Raw genomic sequence first — 23,006 nt, 5'->3', positions numbered from 1 at the left:
TTCTTGCTCCTGCTTCAATTTCATTCCCCTTTACGGGGATGGCATTTAAATCTGTTGCCAAGGCAGTGGAGGCAGGTAGGCCATGTCCTGCACTCGAGGAGTGCAAGCCTCTGTCACTAGCCTTTCCCAGACAGGAGAAGGACTGGAAGGAAGTCCACTTAACTTTTTCAGTAGGAGGATTAGATGCGGATGTCGCCAGTTGACAGTTTAACGAAGATCTCCCTAAACTATCCGAGTTTCTCTTGTATAATGAACAAGAGACAAAGGAGAGACTTGCAGCCTCCCTATCTCTACAAAACTACATTGAGTTGTGTTCAACCCATCAAAGTACCCCAGACATGCTCATGGTTTTAGCGAAAATGCATATGGTTACCTTAGTGAAAGACCTTTATGCCTTTATGAAGGCTGGGAGAGCATGTAGGGAGTTTGTGTTCGCTGCCGCAACAGTGAAACATAAAACAAGGAAGCTAATATCTTCCAACTTCTGGGGTAAAGACCTCTTCCCAGACAAGGTAGTTAGAAAAGTGATTAAGAATGCCACCAGTGAGAACATAGGTCTTCTCCAAAAGTGGGGCATCCTTTCAAAGAGAAAGTCTTCCACGGTTGTGGGTCCCCAACCTAAAAGGAAGACGAGAAAGTCTGGAAATATACCTCGGGCGGTTCAACAACATCCCACGGTTGCAGCGACCGCGGTGCCACAGGCAGGTGGTCAAAAATTTAATCCTACTGATCATTCGAAGCATAGAAATGCTTGTGGTAGGAGGGAGGTTCCTTCAGGATCGTTGGACCTTCGATCCTTGGGTCTAAGGCCTAATCAAGATGGGACTACGATGGAAAGTAGGAATGTCTCCACCATCATTTCCTTAACTCCTACAATCCAAAACCCTCCTGGAAGAGTATACCTGAGAGCTCTAGAGCATACAGGTGGTAAGGAAACTATAGTCCATTGAATTCCAGGGAAGGCTGTTTGGTGTTCACGGGAAGGACTCAAGAAATTTCAGAGTCATTCTGGACTTGTCGCCACTCAACAAGTTCAAATAAAAGAGCGAGTTCAGAATGTTAATCCTTCTGAACATATGGATCCTGTTTCAAAAAGGGGTGTTCGTAGTCTGGTCAGACCTGAAAGGTGTCCTTTGGTAACTTCCAGTCAATCACCCCCTCCCCTCCTATCTAGGATTCAAGTTACAGAGGGTAACGTATATCCTAGGAAAGATACGTGTCGGACTAGACATAGTCCTAAATATCTTCATAGGATTGGCAGACACAGTCGCGCAAAAACCAAGCCTAGAAACTTCAGGCAACAATGTACCTGGACGATAGGCTGGGGTGGGCAGCACCCGAAGTGGGTGGTCTATGAGCATCCAAGGAAATGATCCGGTTTCCGGAACATCGGGGATGCAAGATAATCTTCGAGAAGTCTCGATTCTCTCCAGCTCAAAGGTTTCAATGGCTGAAAAATCATTGAAGCCTGTTGTCACACCAACTCTCCTTTCCCTTGGGAATATAAAAGGAGATTGCAAGGTCGGTCAAGAGGCTCGGGTAATCAGTCAGATTTCCAAGACGCTAACAGGGAGGAGCTCTGAACTCTCTCCAGTTTGCAATAGTGACAGACCCAGTGCTAAGAGCACAGCTGAAAGATGCGTCAAGAGTCTGGAGAAGATACGCATCAAATGCTGGAAGAGATCTAAAAGGACCGATATCTGTCCTTCCTTAATCGCTTCTTTAACAAAGGTCAAAGCCTGAAAGTCCCAAGACCAGGTTGGTCCTGTCATGAGTGGGGAAGCTCTCTCCACACAGATCAGACTTCCTACGACTGATCTGGGACACCGAAGCGATAATGAGACGTCGCAATCGACAATGCTAGAGAACGTCTCATACAGTCAAGGTGACATTAACCATCCCTTACTTAAAGGGATGGCACCTGTCAGCAGTTCATATACAATCGATTCGCAATGTGACAGTGGATGTTCTATTTGGGCTCAAGCCAATAGAGTTAGAATGGTCCACGGACGCAGACCTATTCCCTCCCAGATGGGAACAAATCCCAGAACTGCAGATCGACCTCTTCATCACGAGCGTCTTCAAGAAACTACCTCGATGTGTAGCCCCATATGAGGATCCTCTAGTGGAGTTAACAGACATCATGTCTCTAGTATGGAAGGGATGGACTCAGGTATCCCGGTTCATCCCATCCAATCACCTGCTGAAGGTCCTCAACATGCTGAGATCCTTCCAAGGGGGAGTAGCTCTATTGGCTCCCAAGTAGCCCAAGAGCAATCTGTCCTCTTTAATGAAGGAACTGAAGCTGAGGCTGGCTCTAGTTCTGAATCCAGGACTATTTCAGAAGGTTCAGAAGTTAATTGCCTTCGTTTTATCACAGAGAACCCGAACCCTTCATTTCATGGTTTTCTTGCCCTAGCGGTTAGGAAAAGATTTGGGATCTCAGAAGGCAATATAGAATTCTTAGAAGAATACAAGTCTAAGTCAACTAGAAGACAATATGAGTCATCTTGGAAAAAGTGGGTTGCGTTTGTTAAAGCAAAAGGACCGAAAGAAATTTCAATGAACTTCTGTCTGTGCTTCTTTGTCCACCTTCATAATCAAGGTCTGGCAGCCAACACGATAACTACGTGCAAGTCAGTCTTGACTAGACCTCTTCTATATGCCTTTCAAGTGGATCTGGCGAATGAAATCTTTAATAAGATTCCGAAGGCATGTGCAAGGCTTAGGCCTGCAGCACCGCCAAAGTCCATCTCATGGTCTTTGGACAAGGTCCTACATTATGCCTCATCGGTGAACAATGAAGATCGTTCCCTTAAGGATCTAACCCAAAAGGTTATCTTTCTGTTCACTATAGCCTCCGGGGCTATATTAGTGAAATAGTGGCCCTATCTAGAGATGAGGGCCACATTCAGTTTACAGAAGCGGGAGACCTGAATCTCTTCCCTGATCCAACCTTTCTTGCTAAGAACGAGCTACCCACTAAGAGGTGGGGTCCCTGGAGAATCTGCTCTCTGAAGGAAGATGTCCCTCTATGTCCTGTAGAGTGTCTAAAGGTCTACCTTCATAGAACTTCAGACTTCAAGGGAGGACGGCTCTTTAAAAGAGAAATCTCTGGATCAAACTTATCCCTAAAACAACTGAGGGCGAAGCTCACCTACTTTATTCGTAGAGCAGATCCTGACAGTACTCACGCAGGTCATGATCCGAGAAAAATTGCTTCATCACTGAACTTCTTTCAGTATAAGGACTTTGAGCATCTTAGTTCATTCACCGGATGGAAATCATCCAGAGTGCTTTACAAACACTATGCTAAGCAGGTCCATGAACTGAAGCATTATGTTGTGGCGGCAGGTAGTGTATTAAAACCTGTTGTCTAATTCTTCGATGAACAGTCAATTGACTGGGACTGTCAATTAAAGGGAGAAGGGGTCATTGACCACTTTTAGTGTGACCTCCTTTTGAATGAGTGTTACCATGGTGACACTAACTCTGTTCAAAGTCCCAGATGTGGAATTATACAGATAGCACTAGTGCTGTGTGTACGTAGTACACAGTGTTGATAGAATGTAACCGGTACAGAAATTACGAAGAGAAATTTTATTATAAATTTTTTTTCAATCTGAGAGTGGCACTCAAAATTTCTTTCCCTCTCAAGAAAGAAATATAATTTCTGTATATGTTACGCATATAATTCCGTTATCATGCTACATTCGTTTTACTGGTTAAGTCATTTAGTCATTTATTAGGAATAAATGTCTACTAGAATGTAATTGCGTCCTAATTTGCCCGACAATTGCATGGGTAAAATGCCAGAGTTCTTTGGCTTACTAAAGAAAGTATTCTTCATATATTTGTATGCTCGCAAACAATAGATATAAGAGACACTGATATTGATTTGGCAATATATACAAACTAAGAGACTGTTTCTATATTCAGTGTATACTCATGTTTGTTCATACAATATATGCTAACCTTGAGGCCCCTGTTCTACTGTCTAGAATGACTCTTCCCTGTAGGGGGCAGGAAGCACTAACATCGTTTATGATTAGTTGACGACGGATAACGGTATCGTCATTTGTCTCAATTGGTCCAAATGACCATAGAAATGTTGTCCCAAGGTTAAGGCACTGATGAAAATCCACAGATACATTAATGCTTTGGTACGCTTCCATCAGGACGACATGGCTTGAGCCCAAAGAACGGATTTTGAGCGAAGCGAAAAATCTATTTTTGGGTGAGATGGCCATGTCGTCCTGATGGACCCACCCTTCTTTTCTAAAAGAAAAGAAATTCACAGTATCCCTCCCGAAGTACTCTATCTGTAGCACCATGCTCAATGCTACAAGGAATGTCAGCCATCTTGGATATAGCGCTGTTGTGATACTCAATAGTAGTATGAGAACTAGGGTAACCTTGATACGGCTCCCCTTCTATTCTGCCACTTTCCCCCTCGAAGCGTAAACGTTATTAGGGGTGCAGATTGCTATGTGGCGTGTCAAGAATACGTCCTGTGATATTATGCGATATCCTTGAGAGAAAATTTAAGGATATTCGCGCCAGGAGTTAGAATTCTGGAGACCTAGAGGTAAAATTCTCTGGGAATATCACTGTAGTACATATATCCCTTAGGAAGCTACTTATAGGAACTTCCATCAGGACGACATGGCCATCTCACCCAAAAATAGATTTTTCGCTTCGCTCAAAATCCGTTTTGGTTTTCCCCTAAATTAAACCATTGATCATACTACCTGCTTTTTCGTCAAACTCAAAAAAAAAAGAAATCGTACCTAAATCAAAGAGCCAGGCCATTGTTCTGAAGAACTGTATACTCTACAGTGAACCCTCGCTACTTCGCGGTTCGACCATCGCGGATTCACCACTTCGCGGATTTTTTCCATAACCCATATATATACAGTAATATATATATATATATATATATATATATATATATATATATATATATATATGTATTTATGTATATATGTAGGTATGTATATGTGTATACATATAAATATATATATATATATACACACACACACACATATATATATATATATATATATATATATATATATATATATATATACATATATATATATATATGTATATATATATATATATATATATATATATATATATATATATATATATATATATCTATATATCTAAAGTAGGAAGATGTGATGTAGTTCTAAGGGAAAAGTATGGGAAATATGTCTGGGTAATAAGCAAAGCTCTACCTCCAGTTTGTTTCTACATTATGATCAGAGATAAATGTAAACAAAACATTGGTTGCCATTTTTTATCGTGCTTTTTAGCATGTTTAGGAAATGCATGATATAAAATCACCTTTAATATTTGTGCCTGTTTTAGTTTAGGGTACTGTAGTACATGCATTAAGTGTTCTGTACATTAAAGGGTAGTTTATTAACAGTACTACGTACAAGGGAAGGTTTTAAAAGTCTGAATATACATGTTGAATAAATAGGTAAATAGGGTGTCACTACTTCGCGGATTTTCACCTATCGCGGCCGCGACTGGAACCTATCTACCGCGATAAACGAGGGTTCACTGTATAATAATATTAGGAAACAGGTCCTAGCCGGGTCTCCTTGCCCAGTATAAAATCGAAGGGTGGTGCCCAGTACCCAGCACATTCTTGATTGTTTACTTTTTGCCCAGAAATCTGGGCATTCTACCATATTTTATTTTTATGTAGTGAAACGTTGGGGTGTGGTCGGCATTCGGACACTAGGCAATCTGTGTGCTATTTCTGGCCCCAGTCTGCAAACCACTACACCGTAAATTGATACCTTTATCAAATTTATTGACCCGATGAGGAAAATGTGGTAAGAGCCTTAATTGCAGCTTCAATTTTGTTATCTAATGGTTGCAAGGTCTTTTAAACACTTCCCACCTTATATCTTTATTACTACTTAATACTTCGCAAAAATTTTAAAATCCTCTATCCACTGTTGCCACTGTGTTACAGCAAAGTTTGGGAATGCAGCAATGCTGAATCTCGTAGGGTTTTTCATGTCGAGTATCATTTTATATTCCTACCTGAAATAGGGTAGGCTAATGGAATATTTAAGTCATTTTACTAAGCTAAGCAAAATTAATTCTAATTTCCACCCTTTCTTATTAAGCTAGTTTTTTTTTTATTCATTTCTTGATGCTTCATGCATAACTACCTCAACCTACTGGTAAAACTTTACAAGCATTCCTCCTAGTAAACCTTACAATCCTACCATATTTCTTTTATTGAGGGGAAGAAAAATGGAAATTTTCAAAATTTTTAAATTTTACTGAAGGTCGATCAAGCTGAGCTTCTGTTGAAGAAGTAATATGAACATCAAGTGAGTATAGAAATAAGAAAAAATTATTATTAGAATTCTGTTTTCCTAAAGGTGTCTCCCAGGAAAAAGTAAAGTCTAATCAAAATTTGACTTTTTCAATGTGTTAGTTTGTATCTGTGAAACAATATTTTTTAGTTTATGTTAATATCAGACATACATGCAGTGAGGGCATGTATAATCATGCTCATTGGATTTTAAATGACAATTTTTTACTTAATAAGCAAATTTCACTGTAATTTTTTAACTACATGCAATTGAAATGGCAAGATATAGAATATGAGGAAATTTGTTGGTTCTGAATTGCATCAATGTCAAAAGTGTGTATAGTAAAAGTATATAGAATTTAAACTCCCAGAGATTAAGGTTTGGATATCACATTCGTCAGAGTTGTCTAAGGAAATATATACCAAATCTTCAGGTACCTATGAGGATTGTGTATATTTTATTATTTATGATGTTATTTTATTTTAAAGTGTCATAGTACTAATAACTAAACTAGATAGTATTTTGCTATTCTGGGGGCCTGTCTACTGTGCTTGTTTTGCTTTTTCAATGCATATTTATTTTGAGACAACTAAAAGGAAATTTTTATAGAATGTAAATATTGAAATTTTAATAAGAATTTTTTTGTGTATTAATAATTATCATTTTACATCTAAAAGTGAATAGACTAGAAACATCAGTGAACCACGCAAATTTTGGCAGTGACCTCTTGTTCCACACATTTAAAGAGGAGGGAACAAAATTGTACAATAAGCTTTCAGTGCAAAATTTTTGACAAAAATTTATTAAATAAGAATTCCTATCAATAAGGGGCTGATCAACCCACTTTTATCATAACTTTATGTACAGTATGTTTCCTTAACATACACTATGGAAAATATTCACTATTTATCCAAATATCTAAGAAGTAAACAACCAGTAATGATACCTAGCAGATGTTAGTATAGTACTGTATGGTTTATTTATTACTAATCTCAGTCTCATTTAAATTTGATGTCCTATTATTTAAAAGTAAAAAATATGTAAAAGTTTTGGTATAGAGAGTAACTTTTTCTAGGGGTAATGCACATTTTTTTTTATTGAAGTTCTCTAGTAGTGTTTGATGCAAAATAAGGCTTTGATGATTGTTTGAAATTATTATTCCAAATGATGGGTGGTATGAAGAGAAAGACATTTTATTAGCCTAAAAACATTGAAATGTGTTGGCAAGACTGACACTTACAAAGGGTAGTTTTAGCCTTCTGTGATTGGATGCATGCTGTTGACATACTTGAAATTTTTTATTGAAATCTTTATTTTCTTAATGTTTATGGTAAAGTGATTAGAATAAGTTGGTTGATACATATTTATAAAATCCATCCTTTTATATAATATTTTCATATAAGGACACATCCGTGTAAGGTGAAGGCCATTTTCTCCTTATTGTGTTGTGGAAAATTCTATTGAAAACCATACTGGTGACAAATACCAGTGTTGGTTTTAGCTGTCTAAAATGATGGCTGCTTACAGACTGATGGATGACAAGCTGTCCAGAGTTTTACATAGAACTACCTATACACCTTGGGCCATTTGAAGAGCTGGTTGAGTTCCTGGAACGATGAGCTGAGATCGCATTTTGCAATGGCCAAATCTGAAAATACCTTTGAATGTAAGAAATGTGGTTGAAGATCGCACTCCATTTGCAATACTTCAGGTTGATGCAGCATGGAAGAAGAATAAGGTAGTTTTCTTTTGTAAATATTTAAGTAATCATACAATGTTCAGTGAGCAAGAATTTTTAACCAGATTTTTACTGATTTTAGATGTCTATCCTGGTACATCCTGACAAGAACCACGATGATTCAGAGAGAGCACAAAAAGCATTTGATGGTAAGATAAGTATCCTACATGTATTGTATTTATTTGATGTTTTACAGCAGTTTTGGCAGGGAGAACCCTGCTATTGAAAACACTTACGTTAACATTCTACACTGACTTCATCAAAACTTTTGCTGACTAATTTGCTAAGAGGTTGATTTGTATAATAGTTATTGTTCGGTCTTAATTTTTAAATACTAGATTATTATATTATGCTAAATTAGATTCAGGGCTAACATTTGAGGTCCATTGCCAAAAAAACTGGGTTTGATAACATGGTCCGTATGTATTCTCTTTACATTTGATAGGAAATATTTGTATAGTTAAACAGTATTATATTTGGTTGGGGAAGGTCCTAGATTTTAAGTATTCCAATTCAGACCTTTATTTTTCAATATTAATCTTACCCGATAATCATGTAGCTGTCAACTCTGTTGCCGACAGAAATCTACGGTCGGGATACGCCAGCGATCGCTATACAGGTGGGGGTGAACACACAGCGCCATCTGTGGTAAGGTACTCCAGTACTTCTTGTCAACACCACCTCAATTTTTCCTCTGTCGTGCCTCCGGCTAGACCTACATGGATACGCTGTTGATTCTGGAGTTTTTGCTCACGATTTGGTGATGTATTTGCTCTAGAGTTTAGCTTTCGCTATTCAGGAAGTTTTATCATTAGCTTAGCTAGCTTTTGGAATTAATTTGATTAATTTTGGTGACGAAGAGAGTATGAACTCTCTTTCACTTTTAAATGGCCGACCCTTCCCTTAGACGGGGAAGTGTTGGTGTCTAAGAGAGTATAGACTCTCTTTCTTAATTTTGCTTAACAAAAGTTATAGATTTATTTTATATCTCTCCGCCTTTTATAGGCCTCTTCGATTAACTTCCTTTTATTATAAACTTATTAAAATTAATTTTTATATTTGTTTATATTCGACCTTTCCTAATAGTAGGCGGTCTTTTCTTGGTACCGAAGTTAATTAACATTGAGCCCGTCATTTCGTTTTTACCTGTTAACATATTATGCTATTTTAATGTTTTTGAAAGAATTTCTTTGATAGTCTCGTACTGTTTTCAAAGTTGAACTAACGTTTTGTTTTGTCTCTGCAGTTGTTGACGTTCAGAACGTTCAACTTGCGCTCTATCGTTACGATAGAGAGAGAATTTTCACGGTGTCACGTTGCAGTAAGAGTAAACCGATTCTAGCGTTTTGTTCATTCTTTCTTAGCTTAATGGTTTTAATCTAATAAAGGAACTTTTTATTTGGGAAATCTTTCAGTTTTTTTCCTTTAACAATAATATGTTTTAACGATATATATGATTGGGCTCATCTCTCAGGTTCTAAGTCAAGAGAGAGAGAGAGAGATAGAGACGGAGGGAGAGAGAGGAGGATAAACGTTTCGTTCAAGCGAGTAACGTTGTTATCGTTTTTGCTCTTCTCCCTAGTCTCTTAAGGGGAAGAAGGTAAACGTTTCTAGAGTTTTATTCTTGTTCTCAAGCTTTATGCGGTGAGAGATTTTAAACGTAGTTTATTTGATCTAGTGTTTAGTCTCTTTCCAGCCACTGAATTATTTATCTTTCATTATATTTTTCTGTTACATTGTAATTCTGTTTTCGCAATTACTAACTTTTAAGGAAGGATAGAATTGCGTGTTTCAGGTACAAACCACTTAAAGTTTCGAGTTCAGTGAAATAAGTGCAAACAGAAAATCAAAAGTGATAAGTGATAAGCGCAAAGTGTTTCAGTGTTGCGTTCGAGGGTTCGTCTGTTCGTGCCAGTTGTTCGCCTAGTCTGGGACCTCTTACAAGCTCCCAAGCCCAGGGGAGAAGTAATGTCGAAGGACTTATGGGTTCAGCAGGCCTTGATCGACGAACAGACGTTTCCCTCCGTGGTTTCGGGTGTATCTACACACGTTGCCGACGTGATCACCCCACCCACACAAAGACGAGAGAGCCCTTTTATTCCTTGTCTGCGGAAGAGGTTTCTCGCAGAAACCATGGACCAAATCTTACAGCTTTTAAGTGCAAGTCGGTCCCTTCCGCGCAAGTCCAACTCCTAGGTGTAGCCATTAGCACTGGGTCAGTTCGGACTTGCTGCAGTACGACAACTGCACACCTCCCAGAGAGAGTGTGGTATCGCAACAGGCAGTAGCTCCGTCTGTTGCCGCACCAGCTGTTTTAGACCCTCAGTCTCAACGGACAGTAGCTCCGTTTGTTGTTGTCTTTCTTAAACTCTAGTGGTCTATGCTGCAGACAATGCAGTCTCAGCTGGCGGTGTTGATGCAGGAGTTTCAGGCAGAGAAGGTTAACACACCTCCTCCTGCGAGCGCTCCTCCACCTCTACGCAGTCCAGCCTGCCAGACGTATGATGTTGAGGTTCCTCAAGCTACCTCCATGCATGAGCTGCCGCATTGGGAGTTGCCAGATACCAGCTCTGTGCAGCAACCTCCACTTTCCTTGAGGCAGGAGCCTCTTGCCACGCAGCAACCTCCTCAACACTTGAGGCAGGAGCCTTATGCTTTGCAGCAACCTCCTCTACCCTTGAGGTAGGAGCCTCATGCGTTGCGACTACCTCCTCCATCCTCGAGGCAACAACCTCTTGCGGTGCGACAACCTCCACCATCCTCGAGGCAGCAACCTCAACTCCACCTCTGCGCAGTCCACCCTGCCAGACGTATGATGTTGAGGTTCCTCAACCTACCTCCACGCGTGAGCTGCCGCATTGGGAGTTGCCAGATACCAACGCTATGCAGCAACCTCTTGCGTTGCGGCAACCTCCACCATCCTTGAGGCAGCAACCTCAACTCTTGCGGCAGCCACCTCCACTGAGGGAAGAGCCTCAACTCTTGAGGAACCTCATGCTATGAGACTCTTGAGGCAGGAACCTCACAGGAGCCTCAATGGGCTCTCGTGGCATGGTTGGTTTCGACCTGGCCTTTCATTAGAAGGGGCTAGCGTTCGATCCCAAGTATGAGGTAGAAATTTATTTCTATTTGAACACGATGTTGTGTTGATATTTATCCATATTGACTCATTAGGGGTAATTTGAATGAATTACTGCCAATTGTGTCACGTGGTGGCCCGGGGAAATCTGGTAAAACTCGCTGATAAAGAGACTGATGTCTCACCAGGTAAATCCTCGGACAGCTAGATTAGTGTCAGGTTCAGATTTCCTTTATTTAATCCTCCTCAAACCATGAGGCAGGAGCCTCATGCTATGCGGCAACCGCCTCAACCCATGAGGCAGGAGCATCATACTATGCGGCATCCTCCTCAACGCATGCGGCATAAGCCTCTTCCCTTGCAGCTTGAGCCTCATCCCATGCAGCATGAGCCTCATACCATGCAGCATGAGCCTCATCCCATGCAGCATGAGCCTCATCCCATGCAGCATAAGCCGCACGCCATGCAACATGCTCTGCTTACCTTACAGCATGCTCTACATACAGCATGCTCTGCATACCTTACCGCATGCTTCTCAGTCACACATCTTTGGTTGTTGCCAACTCACTAGACTGTCAAACAGTTTCATAACGTTGCCTTCTAGTCTGCTGCTTTTGCACCAGTGAAACCCTCACTGAGAGAACTTAGCTTTTCTCGGATATGGTTCCTGTAGATGAGAAAGTGCTATTCTCCCTCCTTCTGATATTCCCTTGAGGACTCTGTCATTTGGAGAGGAGCCTTTAGCTGTGTAGCCTCCTATGGACTTTTATTTAAGCATAACATGCTTCCAGGGAAGGTAATGGTTCCACTTCAGTCGCTAACCCCGTCTGTTACCACACCTGCTCCCATAGACCTTGAGCTGTGTTGCAAGACATGCAGTCCAAGCTTAGTCCTTGTTAGAGGATTTTTTGTTTACGGAGTCAGTGTGTCACTGGGAAGACGTTCAACAACCAGCAGAAGTGACTTGTTGTGACGCAGTGCGGCAACCTCAGCAACCCGATAAGGAGTTGTCTGTACGACCCAGACAGTCTAGACAGCTTCGGGTTGTCACTGTACTTCCTCGCTTCCCCATGGTTGACAGTTCACAGACTGTGCATCAGTACCATGATCTTGTGTCCGGCTCCGTCAGACGACTAGCTTTTAAGAGCTCCCACAAGTCGTCGCTGTCTGGAGATTCTCAGATGGACTATGGATCTGACCAAGGAACTGGGCCTCCTGGTCAAATTTTGAGGAGTCCCAGCTCGTCCCATCCCAGACCATTGTCTACCTGGGTATGGATCTTCAGAGTTGAGCTTTTCGGGCTTTTCCGTCGGCCCCAAAGATCTACTAAGCCCTAGTTTGCATCCAGAGCATGCTGAGAAGGAACCGATGCTCAGTCAGGTAGTGGATGAGTCTAACAGGGACACTTTCATCGCTGGCCCTGTTCATCGAGTTAGGGAGACCCCACCTCCGCCCCCTTCAGTATCATCTAGCGGCTCACTGGATTAAGGACATGACGCTAGAGACGATCTCAGTTCCTGTTTCCGAAGAGAGGAGGTCTACTCTCACGTGGTGAAAGAACAGCTTTCTTCTCAAGGAAGTCTACCTTTGGCTGTTCAGAAACCCGACCGCCGTCTCTTCTCTGACGCATCAGACACGGGCTGGGGTGCGACTTTGGACGGACAGGAATGCTCGGGAACATGGAATCAGGAGCTAAGGACACTTCACATCTTTTGCAAGGAGCTGTTGGCGGTTCATCTGGCCTTGATAAACTTCAAGTCCCTCCAGCTTAACTAGGTGGTGGAGGTGGACTCTGACTACACCACAGCCTTGGCTTACATCTCCAAGCAGGGAGGGACTCATTCGTGGAAGTTGTTCTAGATCGCAAGGGACCTCCTCATCTGGTTAAAAGATCGAAAGCTCACGCTGGTAAAGAGGTTCATTCAGGGCGATATGAATGTCATGGCAGATCGCCTTAGCCGGAAGGGTCAGGTCATCCCCACAGAGTGGACCCTTCACAAGAATGTTTGCAGCAGACTTTGGGCCCTGTGGGGTCAGCCAACCATAGATCTGTTCGCTACCTCGATAACCTAGAGGCTCCCGTTGTAATGTTCTCCGATTCCAGACCCAGCAGCAGTTCACGTGGATGCTTTTCTGCTGGATTGGTCCCATCTCGACCTGTATGCATTCCCGCCGTTCAAGATTGTCAACAGGGTACTTCAGAAGTTCGCCTCTCGCAAAGGGACACGGCTGACGTTGGTTGGCTCCGCTCTGGCCCGCGAGAGAATGGTTCATAGAGGTACTGCAATGGCTGGTCGACATTCCCAGGACTCTTCCTCTAGGAGTGGACCTTCTACGTCTACCTCACGTAAAGAAGGTACATCCAAACCTCCACGCTCTTCGTCTGACTGCCTTCAGTCTTTCGAAAGACTCTCAAGAGCTAGGGGCTTTTCGAAGGAGGCAGCCAGAGCGATTGCCAGAGCAAGGAGGACATCCACTCTCAGAGTCTTATCAGTCTAAAGGGGAAGTCTTCCGAAGCTGGTACAAGGCCAATGCAGTTTCCTCATCCAGTACCACTGTAACCCAGATTGCTGACTTCCTGTTACATCTAAGGAACGTAAGATCCCTTTCAGCTCCTACGATTAAGGGTTACAGAAGTATGTTGGCAGCGGTTTTCTGCCACAGAGGCTTGGATCTTTCCACCAACAAAGATCTACAGGACCTCCTTAGGTCTTTTAAGACCTCAAAGGAACGTCGGTTGTCCACTCCAGGCTGGAATCTAGACGTGGTCCTAAGGTTCCTTATGTCATCAAGATTTGAACCTCTCCAATCAGCCTCTTTTAAGGACCTCACATTGAACACTCTTTTCCTCGTGTGCTTGACAACAGCTAAAAGAGTAAGTGAGATCCACGCCTTCAGCAGGAACATAGTTTTCACATCTGAAACGGCTACATGTTCCTTGCAGCTCGGTTTTTTGCTAAAAACGAGCTTCCTTCACGTCCTTGGCCTAAGTCGTTCGAGATCCCAAGCCTGTCCAACTTGGTGGGGGACGAACTGGAGAGAGTACTTTGCCCAGTTAGAGCTCTTAGGTACTATCTAAAAAGGTCATAACCTTTACGAGGACAATCAGAAGCCTTTTGGTGTGCTATCAAGAAGCCTTCTCTTCCAAGGTCTAAGAACTCAGTTTCTTACCTATTCAGGCTCCTGATTAGGGAAGCACATTCTCATCTGAAGGAAGAAGACCTTGCTTTGCTGAAGGTAAGGACACATGAAGTGAGAGCTGTGGCTACTTCAGTGGCCCTCAAACAGAACCGTTCTCTGCAGAGTGTTATGGATGCAACCTATTGGAGAAGCAAGTCAGTGTTCGCATCATTCTATCTCAAAGATGTTCAGTCTCTTTACGAGAACTGCTACACCCTGGGACCATTCGTAGCAACGAATGCAGTAGTAGGCGGGGGCTCAGCCACTACATTCCCATAATCCCATAACCTTTTTAACCTTTCTCTTGAATACTTTTTATGGGTTGTACGGTCGGCTAAGAAGCCTTCCACATCCTTGTTGATTTGGCGGGTGGTCAATTCTTTCTTGAGAAGCGCCGAGGTTAAAGGTTGTGATGAGGTCCTTTAGTATGGGTTGCAGCCCTTTATACTTCAGCACCTAAGAGTCGTTCAGCATCCTAAGAGGACCGCTACGCTCAGTAAGGAAGACGTACTTAATAAAGGCAGAGTAATGGTTCAAGTCGTCTTCCTTACCAGGTACTTATTTATTTTATGTTATTTTTGAATAACTAATAAAATAAAATACGGGATACTTAGCTTCTTTGTTAACATATATGCTGGTCTCCACCCACCACCCTGGGTGTGAATCAGCTACATGATTATCGGGTAAGATTAATATTGAAAAATGTTATTTTCATTAGTAAAATAAATTTTTGAATATACTTACCCGATAATCATGATTTAATTGACCCACCCTTCCTCCCCATGGAGAACCAGTGGACCGAGGAAAAAATTGAGGTGGTGTTGACAAGAAGTACTGGAGTACCTGACCACAGATGGCGCTGTGTGTTCACCCCCACCTGTATAGCGATCGCTGGCGTATCCCGACCGTAGATTTCTGTCGGCAACAGAGTTGACAGCTACATGATTATCGGGTAAGTATATTCAAAAATTTATTTTACTAATGAAAATAACATTTTACATGTGCTTTATGTCTTTACTGAAATGATCTGTATAAGAATCAGCCCATACTTGGTGGGTAGGTTGTACAACAATGATTTCAAATTGTGTGATATTCAGTTATCAAATATTTTTTTTTTATGATTAATTTTCAGAAAGTTGAAAAATTAAGAATAATTTTTGTAATCATATTATTATTATTATTATTACTATCCAAGCTACAACCCCAATTGGAAAAGCAAGATGCTATAAGACCAGGGGCTCCAACAGGGAAAAATAGCCCAGTGAGGAAAGGAAATAAGGAAACAAATAACTGAAGAGAACATATTAACAATAAATCATTCTAAAAAAAGTAACAACGTCATAACAGATTTGTCATATATAAACTATTAACAACGTCAAAAACAAATATGTCATATATAAACTATAAAAAGACTCATGTCCGCCTGGTCAACAAAAAAGCATTTGCTCCAACTTTGAACTTTTGAAGTTCTACTGATTCAACAACCCGATTAGGAAGATCATTCCACAACTTGGTAACAGCTGGAATAAAACTTCTAGAGTACTGCGTAGTATTGAGTCTTATGATGGAAAAGGCCTGGCTATTAGAATTAACTGCCTGCCTAGTATTACGAACAGGATAGAATTGTCCAGGGAGATCTGAATGTAAAGGATGGTCAGAGTTATGAAAAATCTTATGTAACATGCATAATGAACTAATTGAACGACGGTGCCAGAGATTAATATCTAGATCAGGAATAAGAAATTTAATAGACCGTAAGTTTCTGTCCAACAAATTAAGATGAGAATCAGCAGCTGAAGACCAGACAGGAGAACAATACTCAAAACAAGGTAGAATAAAAGAATTAAAACACTTCTTCAGAATAGATTGATCACCGAATATCTTAAAAGACTTTCTCAATAAGCCAATTTTTTGTGCAATTGAAGAAGACACAGACCTTATATGTTTCTCAAAAGTAAATTTGCTATCGAGAAACACACCTAAAATTTTGAAAGAGTCATACAAATTTAAAGAAACATTATCAATACTGAGATCCGGATGTTGAGGAGCCACCGTCCTTGACCTACTTACAATCATACTTTGAGTTTTGTTAGGATTCAACTTCATACCCCATAATTTGCACCATGCACTAATTTTAGCTAAATCTCTATTAAGGGATTCACCAACCCTAGATCTACATTCAGGGGATGGAATTGATGCAAAGAGAGTAGCATCATCTGCATATGCAACAAGCTTATTTTCTAGGCCAAACCACATGTCATGTGTATATAGTATGAAAAGTAATGGGCCAAGAACACTACCCTGTGGAACACCGGATATCACATTCCTATACTCACTATGGTGCCCATCAACAACTACTCTTTGAGATCTACTACTTAAAAAATCAATAATAATGCTAAGAAACGACCCACCCACTCCCAACTGTTTCAGTTTAAAAACAAGGGCCTCATGATTAACACGGTCAAAGGCAGCACTAAAATCAAGGCCAATCATACGAACTTCCCGACCACAATCAAGGGATTTCTGTACTGCATTGGAGATTGTAAGAAGGGCATCACATGCTCCAAGGCCTTTACGAAAACCAAATTGCAAACTAGGGAATAGATGATTACCTTCAGCAAACCTATTAAGACGTTTTGCCAGAAGACGTTCAAAAACTTTAGATAATATGGGAGTTATGGAAATTGGGCGGTAATCAGTGGGACTTGAGCTACCACAAACACATTTACATAGAGGAGTAACATTACCAATTCTCCAACAAGTGCTAAAAGCTCCTCTTCTTGCTAACTTGCGCAAAATAACAGATAACTTTGGAGCTAAGAAATCTGCTGTCTTTATAAAAAACAAAGGAAAAATACCATTTGGGTCTACACCTCCATAAGCATCAAGGTCCATCAACAGAGCTTTAATCTCACGAGATCGAAAAGCTAAACTAGTTAGTTTAGCCTCAGGAAAACAGGAATGAGGAAGTTCAAGTTTTTCATTACTCTGTTTACTGTCAAAAACATCAGCCAAAAGGGTTGCCTTTTCCTTTGGACAGTGAGTGACTGAGCCATCTGGTTTAAGTAAAGGAGGAACTGTTGCATCTACACCAAAGAGTGCAGATTTAAGGGTAGACCACCATTTATGTTCCTGAGTTGTACCAGAGAGGGTTTCTTTTATGATTAAATTGTACTCCTTTTCAGTTGAGGCATAAACTCTCTGAGCAAAAGCTCGAAGCTGAGTATAGTTGTTCCAGGTCAAATCTGATCTGTTACCCTTCCAAAGGTGATAGGCCTCCTGCTTCTCCAAATAAGCACGTCTACAATCATCATTGAACCACGGTTTGTCCTTCATTCGGTACCTTAGCACACGAGAAGGGATACGCCTATCAATTATGTTGACTAGATTCTCATTCAAAGAGACAACAGGATCTACACTATTATATAATTGTGACCAATTCAAGGACAAAAGATCATGCAAAATCCCATTCCAGTCTGCTTGGGATTTCATATAAATTTTACAGGAATATGATATATCAGGGACAGGCTGCTCAGTCTTCACTAATAATGAAATCAAGGCATGATCAGAAGTCCCGACTGGAGAACCAACCTTACCAGTTATAACGCCAGGGGAGTCAGTGTATACGAGGTCCAAGCAATTACCAGACCTGTGGGTAGCTTCATTTATGATTTGCTCACAGCCTGATTCAGAGGCAAAGTCTAAAGCTCTTAAGCCATGGCGATCGGTAGGAGAGATAGAACTTAACCACTCCCTATGGTGAGCATTAAAATCACCAACAAACACAAAAGAAGCCTTTCTATCATCTTCTTGTATCTTAGCCATAATGGTAAGAAGACAATCGAAGATAGAATCATCCATGTCTGGATTCCGGTAGATCGAACACAAATAAAAGTTGTTATGCCTGCCACAAACTTTTATTACCTGAATCTCATGACATCCACATTGATAGCAGGACTTATGAGAAGCAGGGTACTCGGTCCTAATATACACCGCCATTCCCCTGGCCCTAGGAATGGCATCACGTTTCAGCATTATTGGCTTCTTAAAACCAGTTATAAGGAGCTCAGATGAGTGCCTCATATTAGAAACCAAAGTTTCTGAGCACAAAAGAATATTATACTGTCTGGACGCAACTATAAGGTCTTGGATATTTGCATGAAGACCACGAATATTGCAATACAGAAGACGACATTGACGAAATCTAGGACGTACTGGTCCCGGATTTCGCTCAATGTCTCCAGACAGCATAAGAATTAATAGAAATAAAAAGAGACATCATACTTAAAAACTAGATTAACAAGAATTATAACAAAAACAATATGTACAGAATAATAAAAAAAGTGATTGATGATACCCATAGACTATAGTAAAAAGTCGGAAAAACTGGTCAACATGGAGGAGCCGATACACCATGCAAGGCTAAATACCCTCCAGGATAGCCACTTCAACTGAAGGGAGGACAGTAAGGATGGTTTTGAGAAGATAAAATCAGAAAAAGGAAAAGACAACCTCTTGATAAACCACCAGGCATCCATGGCCCTTCTATTAAGCCTGCCCAACACACCATTTCAAAAAAACAAGAGGAAGAAAAAAAAAGATAGAATAGTGTGCCTGAGTGTACCCTCAAGCAAGAGAACTCTAACCCAAGACAGTGGAAGACCATGGTACAGAGGCTATGGTACTACCCAAGACTAGAGAACAATGGTTTAATTTTGGAGTGTCCTTCTCCTAGAAGAGCTACTTACCATAGCTAAAGAGTCTCTTCTACCCTTACCAAGAGGAAAGTACACTGAACAAATTGCAGTACAGTAAATTAACCCCTTGGGTGAAGAAGTGTTAAGTCTCTCATTGTTGTCAGATGTATGAGGAAAGACGAGAATATGTAAAGAATAAGCCAGACTATTCTGTGTAAGTGTAGGCAAAGAAAAAATAAGCCGTGACTAGAAAGAGGGATCCAATGCATTACTGTCTGGCCAGTCAAAGGATCCAATACCTCTCTAGTGGTAGTATCTCAACGGGCGGCTGGTGCCCTGGCCAACCTACTACCTTAGGTAGAGGAATTAGAAATTAACTTGAAATTCTATGTCTCTTTTTGCAATAATTTTTTTAAATAGTTGATTTTTTAAATTACACAAAGTTAAACATAAAAGAGTAGCGTAAATATACTGTATGTACACTGGACTTAAATGAAATGAATAATAAGGCATATCGAAGGATAAAACGTGATAAAGAATCAGTGAGACTTTAGTTAACTAGGACTCCATTAAAGGAGAAAGTAAGTGGTCCAATTTTAAGGGGATTATATTAGAAAACCAAAACCAACGGAGCCTCCCTACCCAGATTTTTTCATTGCCATTTTTTATGTAACTCCATGCAGCTCATTTAAAATTCTAGGTGTTACTCTTGATTGCAAATATACTTGTGAAAAATATACTCCGTCTGTTTCTTCTTTAATAGCACAAAAAAAAAAAAAGAATTTTGATTATAAAATTTCTTATTTCTATACTCTCCTCTCTCACCTGTTGTTCCTTTTCTATTCTTCTCCAGAAGCTCGGTTTAATTGACCTTAACCGTAAAATTTTAAAATGTTAAAATATCCCTTTTTTCCCTCGAATAAACATGCCTTTATTAAAGTAAGGAGCATTCTAGTGGTAAGTGGTAACTAGCATGCCAGTTTCTTTGTCTTTATGGTTTCAGGCAAAATTATTCCTATCCTCTTGATACCACGAGGTAGTGAGTAGGATGGTGTGCATGTAAACGAACATCAAATGAGTACAGTATGCAAATAGAAATTTTATTTTTAAAACTTTTATTTCTATGAACCTCCCCTGACGTTCTTATTGTTAATTCCCACACACTACTGGAGGTGGGGTACCAGTGAAGGAAGGAGATAGGATAGATTTAATTAAAAGAAATACTGTATAACATGGTTAAGATTTGCTAACCTGATCTAGACTACTTTTAGTATATCATCTCAAAATTAAGTTTGAAGTACAGGATTCCAGATTGTTTTAACAAGCTCTTTATAATACCGGCTGTTGCTTGTCTAAATGATATTTCTTTATCCGAATGGTAATTTGATTTATATCAATTCAATTATTAAATTAAACCTCCACGTTTGTAAAGATAGGGAGTTAAAAATCAACTAAACTTGAAATTAATTAGACCATTGCTCTGCAGCCCCTATGGGGCTTAGAGCCTTGCAATCTTCATAAATGAACCGTGCTTCTTTTATTATTAGATTTATATCTAATTCTTTATAAACTACTGTGACCAAACTTCAAATTATGAACGATATTGCATATTTGGTCATAAGGTGATTAGGGACAGTAATTTCACTAAACAAAAGAGGGATGCTACTTCTAATACCTGAATATTTGTCCAAATAATACTGAATGGCTCTTTCTGATTAAAGAAATCTACTTTCTGCTAAAATACTTTCATCCATTTTCAGAGAAGGTATGTGAAAAATTTGAGGGAAACTCGACCTTAAAATAATTTTTTTCTCTGAATGAAGACAAATGGGATAAAATCATCTTATGTACCCCAAAGGTTACTTTTACATATAACATTTGTATCCCACTCATGTTTAACTGAAGCTAATGCCAACAGGAAAAGGGTTTTATCCATGAGATCTGTTAAGATGAATATTCCAACTGTTCAAAGTTGGGATCTTTTAAATAATGTAAAATTGCATCTAAATTCCAGAAAATTGGCTTTACTACTGGAAGCTTTTGACTTTACTACGTACGCATTTGAATAATCAACGATATAATCATCATCATTATCATTTCCTCCTACACCTATTGACACGAAGGGCTTCGGTTAAATTTCGCCAGTCGTTTCTATCTTGAGCATTTAAATCAACACTTCTCCATTCATCATCTCCCACTTCATGATTCATAGTTCTTAGCCATGTAGGCCTGGGTCTTCCAACTTTTCTAGTGCCTTGTGGACCCTAGTTGAAAGTTTGTGAGCTAATCTCTCTTGGGCAGTGCAAAGAGCATGTCCAAACCATCTCCATCTACTTTTCACTATGATCTCGTCCACATATGGCACTCGACTAATATCTCTTATAGTTTCATTTCTAATCCTGACCTGCCATTTAACCCCCAATATTCTTCTGGGGGCTTTGTTCTCAAATCTGTAAAATTTGTTGGATATTGTTTCATTGTCATACCACGACTCGTGTCCATACAGTAACGCCGATCCTACTAAACATATATAGCCTGATTTTTATATGTAATTTCAGGTGATTTCATTTCCAAATTTTACTTAACCTAGCCATTGTCTGATTTAATTTTTTCAATCTTTCATTAAACTCAAATTCTAAAGATCTTGTATTAGAGATCATAGTTCCTAAATATTTAAATGATTCCACCTTAATCCTTTCTCCTTCCGATAATATTTCATCTTCCATTGCATATTCCATTCTCTTCTTCTGCCTTTCTTCTATTTATCTTGAGCTCAACCTCATGGGGTATTTCATGCATTCTGGTAAGCAAGCTTTTTAAGTCCTGTGGTGTTCTAATAAGGACAGCGTCATCAGCTAATTTCCTGTTACCAATCCAGGCCAGTCCTTCTTTCCCAACTGTTCTCTGCATTACAAAATCCATGAGGAGGATAAACAGCATAGGTGACAACACATTACCTTGGAGTACTCCACTGTTCACTGGAAATTCATTTGATAGGACTCCAATAACATTAACTTTGCACTTGCTATGCTCAGGAACAGACATAATCAAATCTACATATTTAAGAGGAACTCCATAATAATGCAGGACTCTCCATAAAATTGGCTGGTGCACATTATGAAAGGCTTTTTCATACAGACGCTATGATACAAAAAAGGGACAGATCTACAATAATACCAGTTGCTTGAGCAAGTAATAAAGCATGGATCTGAAAACCTTAATGGTGTAAATTGAAAATTTTTTATGATAAAAATTATATTGTAAACCTTCGAAATATGCAAGCTACACCTAGTCATTGACACAACACTTAGTTTCCACCAACCAAAGTAAACATTGCATTGTTTTTGGAAGGGAGTATTGTTAGATTGTCTTTTAGGTCCTATAGACATTCTAGACCAGGGATCAGTAATCCCCGGCCCACAAGTGGTTTTTGTCCGGCGCGCCACCTTAACACCTGGACTCGTAACTACAGTATCCAATTAGGTTCAAATAGAAATAAACAGTAGTTCACTTCAAGTTAAGCCTCAACTGTTAAGCAGTACCTGGAAAAGTTACTTTGAGTTTGTTGTCGGGTGGTGAAACAACAGTGCAGCAGGTATCTGTATTCGATAATAATGTTTATTTAACAATGTGAATCGAAAAACTAGCAGCAAATGTCAAAAGTGCTTTGGAAGGCCTTTAAATTATCTGGAGTATTATTCCATTTCTATCGACAAAACCACAGACACTGTATAAAGGTTAGTTGTCAACTTGCATTTTTTTTTATTGTGTTAATAGTGGGTTTTTCTGTTATTCCTGCTGTAAAATAAGGAACCTTGTTAAAATAAAATCATATTAGATTTCTTATTTTTCTTTAAACCTTCAAAATAAGGAAGCATTTTTTGACAGCGGTCTAAGTTCAAGAAAATTTATTTGCATTATATTTAAGAACATGGCTCGCCAGAGAGACTACATAGCTAGCTAGC

At 40.0% G+C, this 23,006-nt stretch overlaps 1 protein-coding gene and 1 long non-coding RNA gene across 2 annotated transcripts in view; one reads left to right on the top strand and one right to left on the bottom strand.

Moving 5' to 3' along the window:
• The window catches only part of LOC137628277 (dnaJ homolog subfamily C member 8), a 274,911-nt gene that overhangs the window by 110,573 nt on the left and 141,332 nt on the right, over positions 1-23,006 (top strand). Inside the window, exon 3 of the mRNA XM_068359443.1 lies at positions 8,168-8,234. Coding sequence (XP_068215544.1) covers positions 8,168-8,234 — 67 coding nt within the window. The remainder of the gene's footprint in view (positions 1-8,167; positions 8,235-23,006) is intronic.
• LOC137628288 (uncharacterized) overlaps positions 7,866-23,006 on the bottom strand; it is a 361,246-nt gene continuing 346,105 nt past the window's right edge. Inside the window, exon 3 of the long non-coding RNA XR_011041326.1 lies at positions 7,866-7,995. This is a non-coding gene — a long non-coding RNA (uncharacterized lncRNA). The remainder of the gene's footprint in view (positions 7,996-23,006) is intronic.

Source organism: Palaemon carinicauda, chromosome 2 (assembly GCF_036898095.1).
Source record: "Palaemon carinicauda isolate YSFRI2023 chromosome 2, ASM3689809v2, whole genome shotgun sequence".
Lineage (NCBI taxonomy): Eukaryota > Metazoa > Arthropoda > Malacostraca > Decapoda > Palaemonidae > Palaemon > Palaemon carinicauda.
This window is presented reverse-complemented; position numbering and strand designations above follow the sequence as displayed.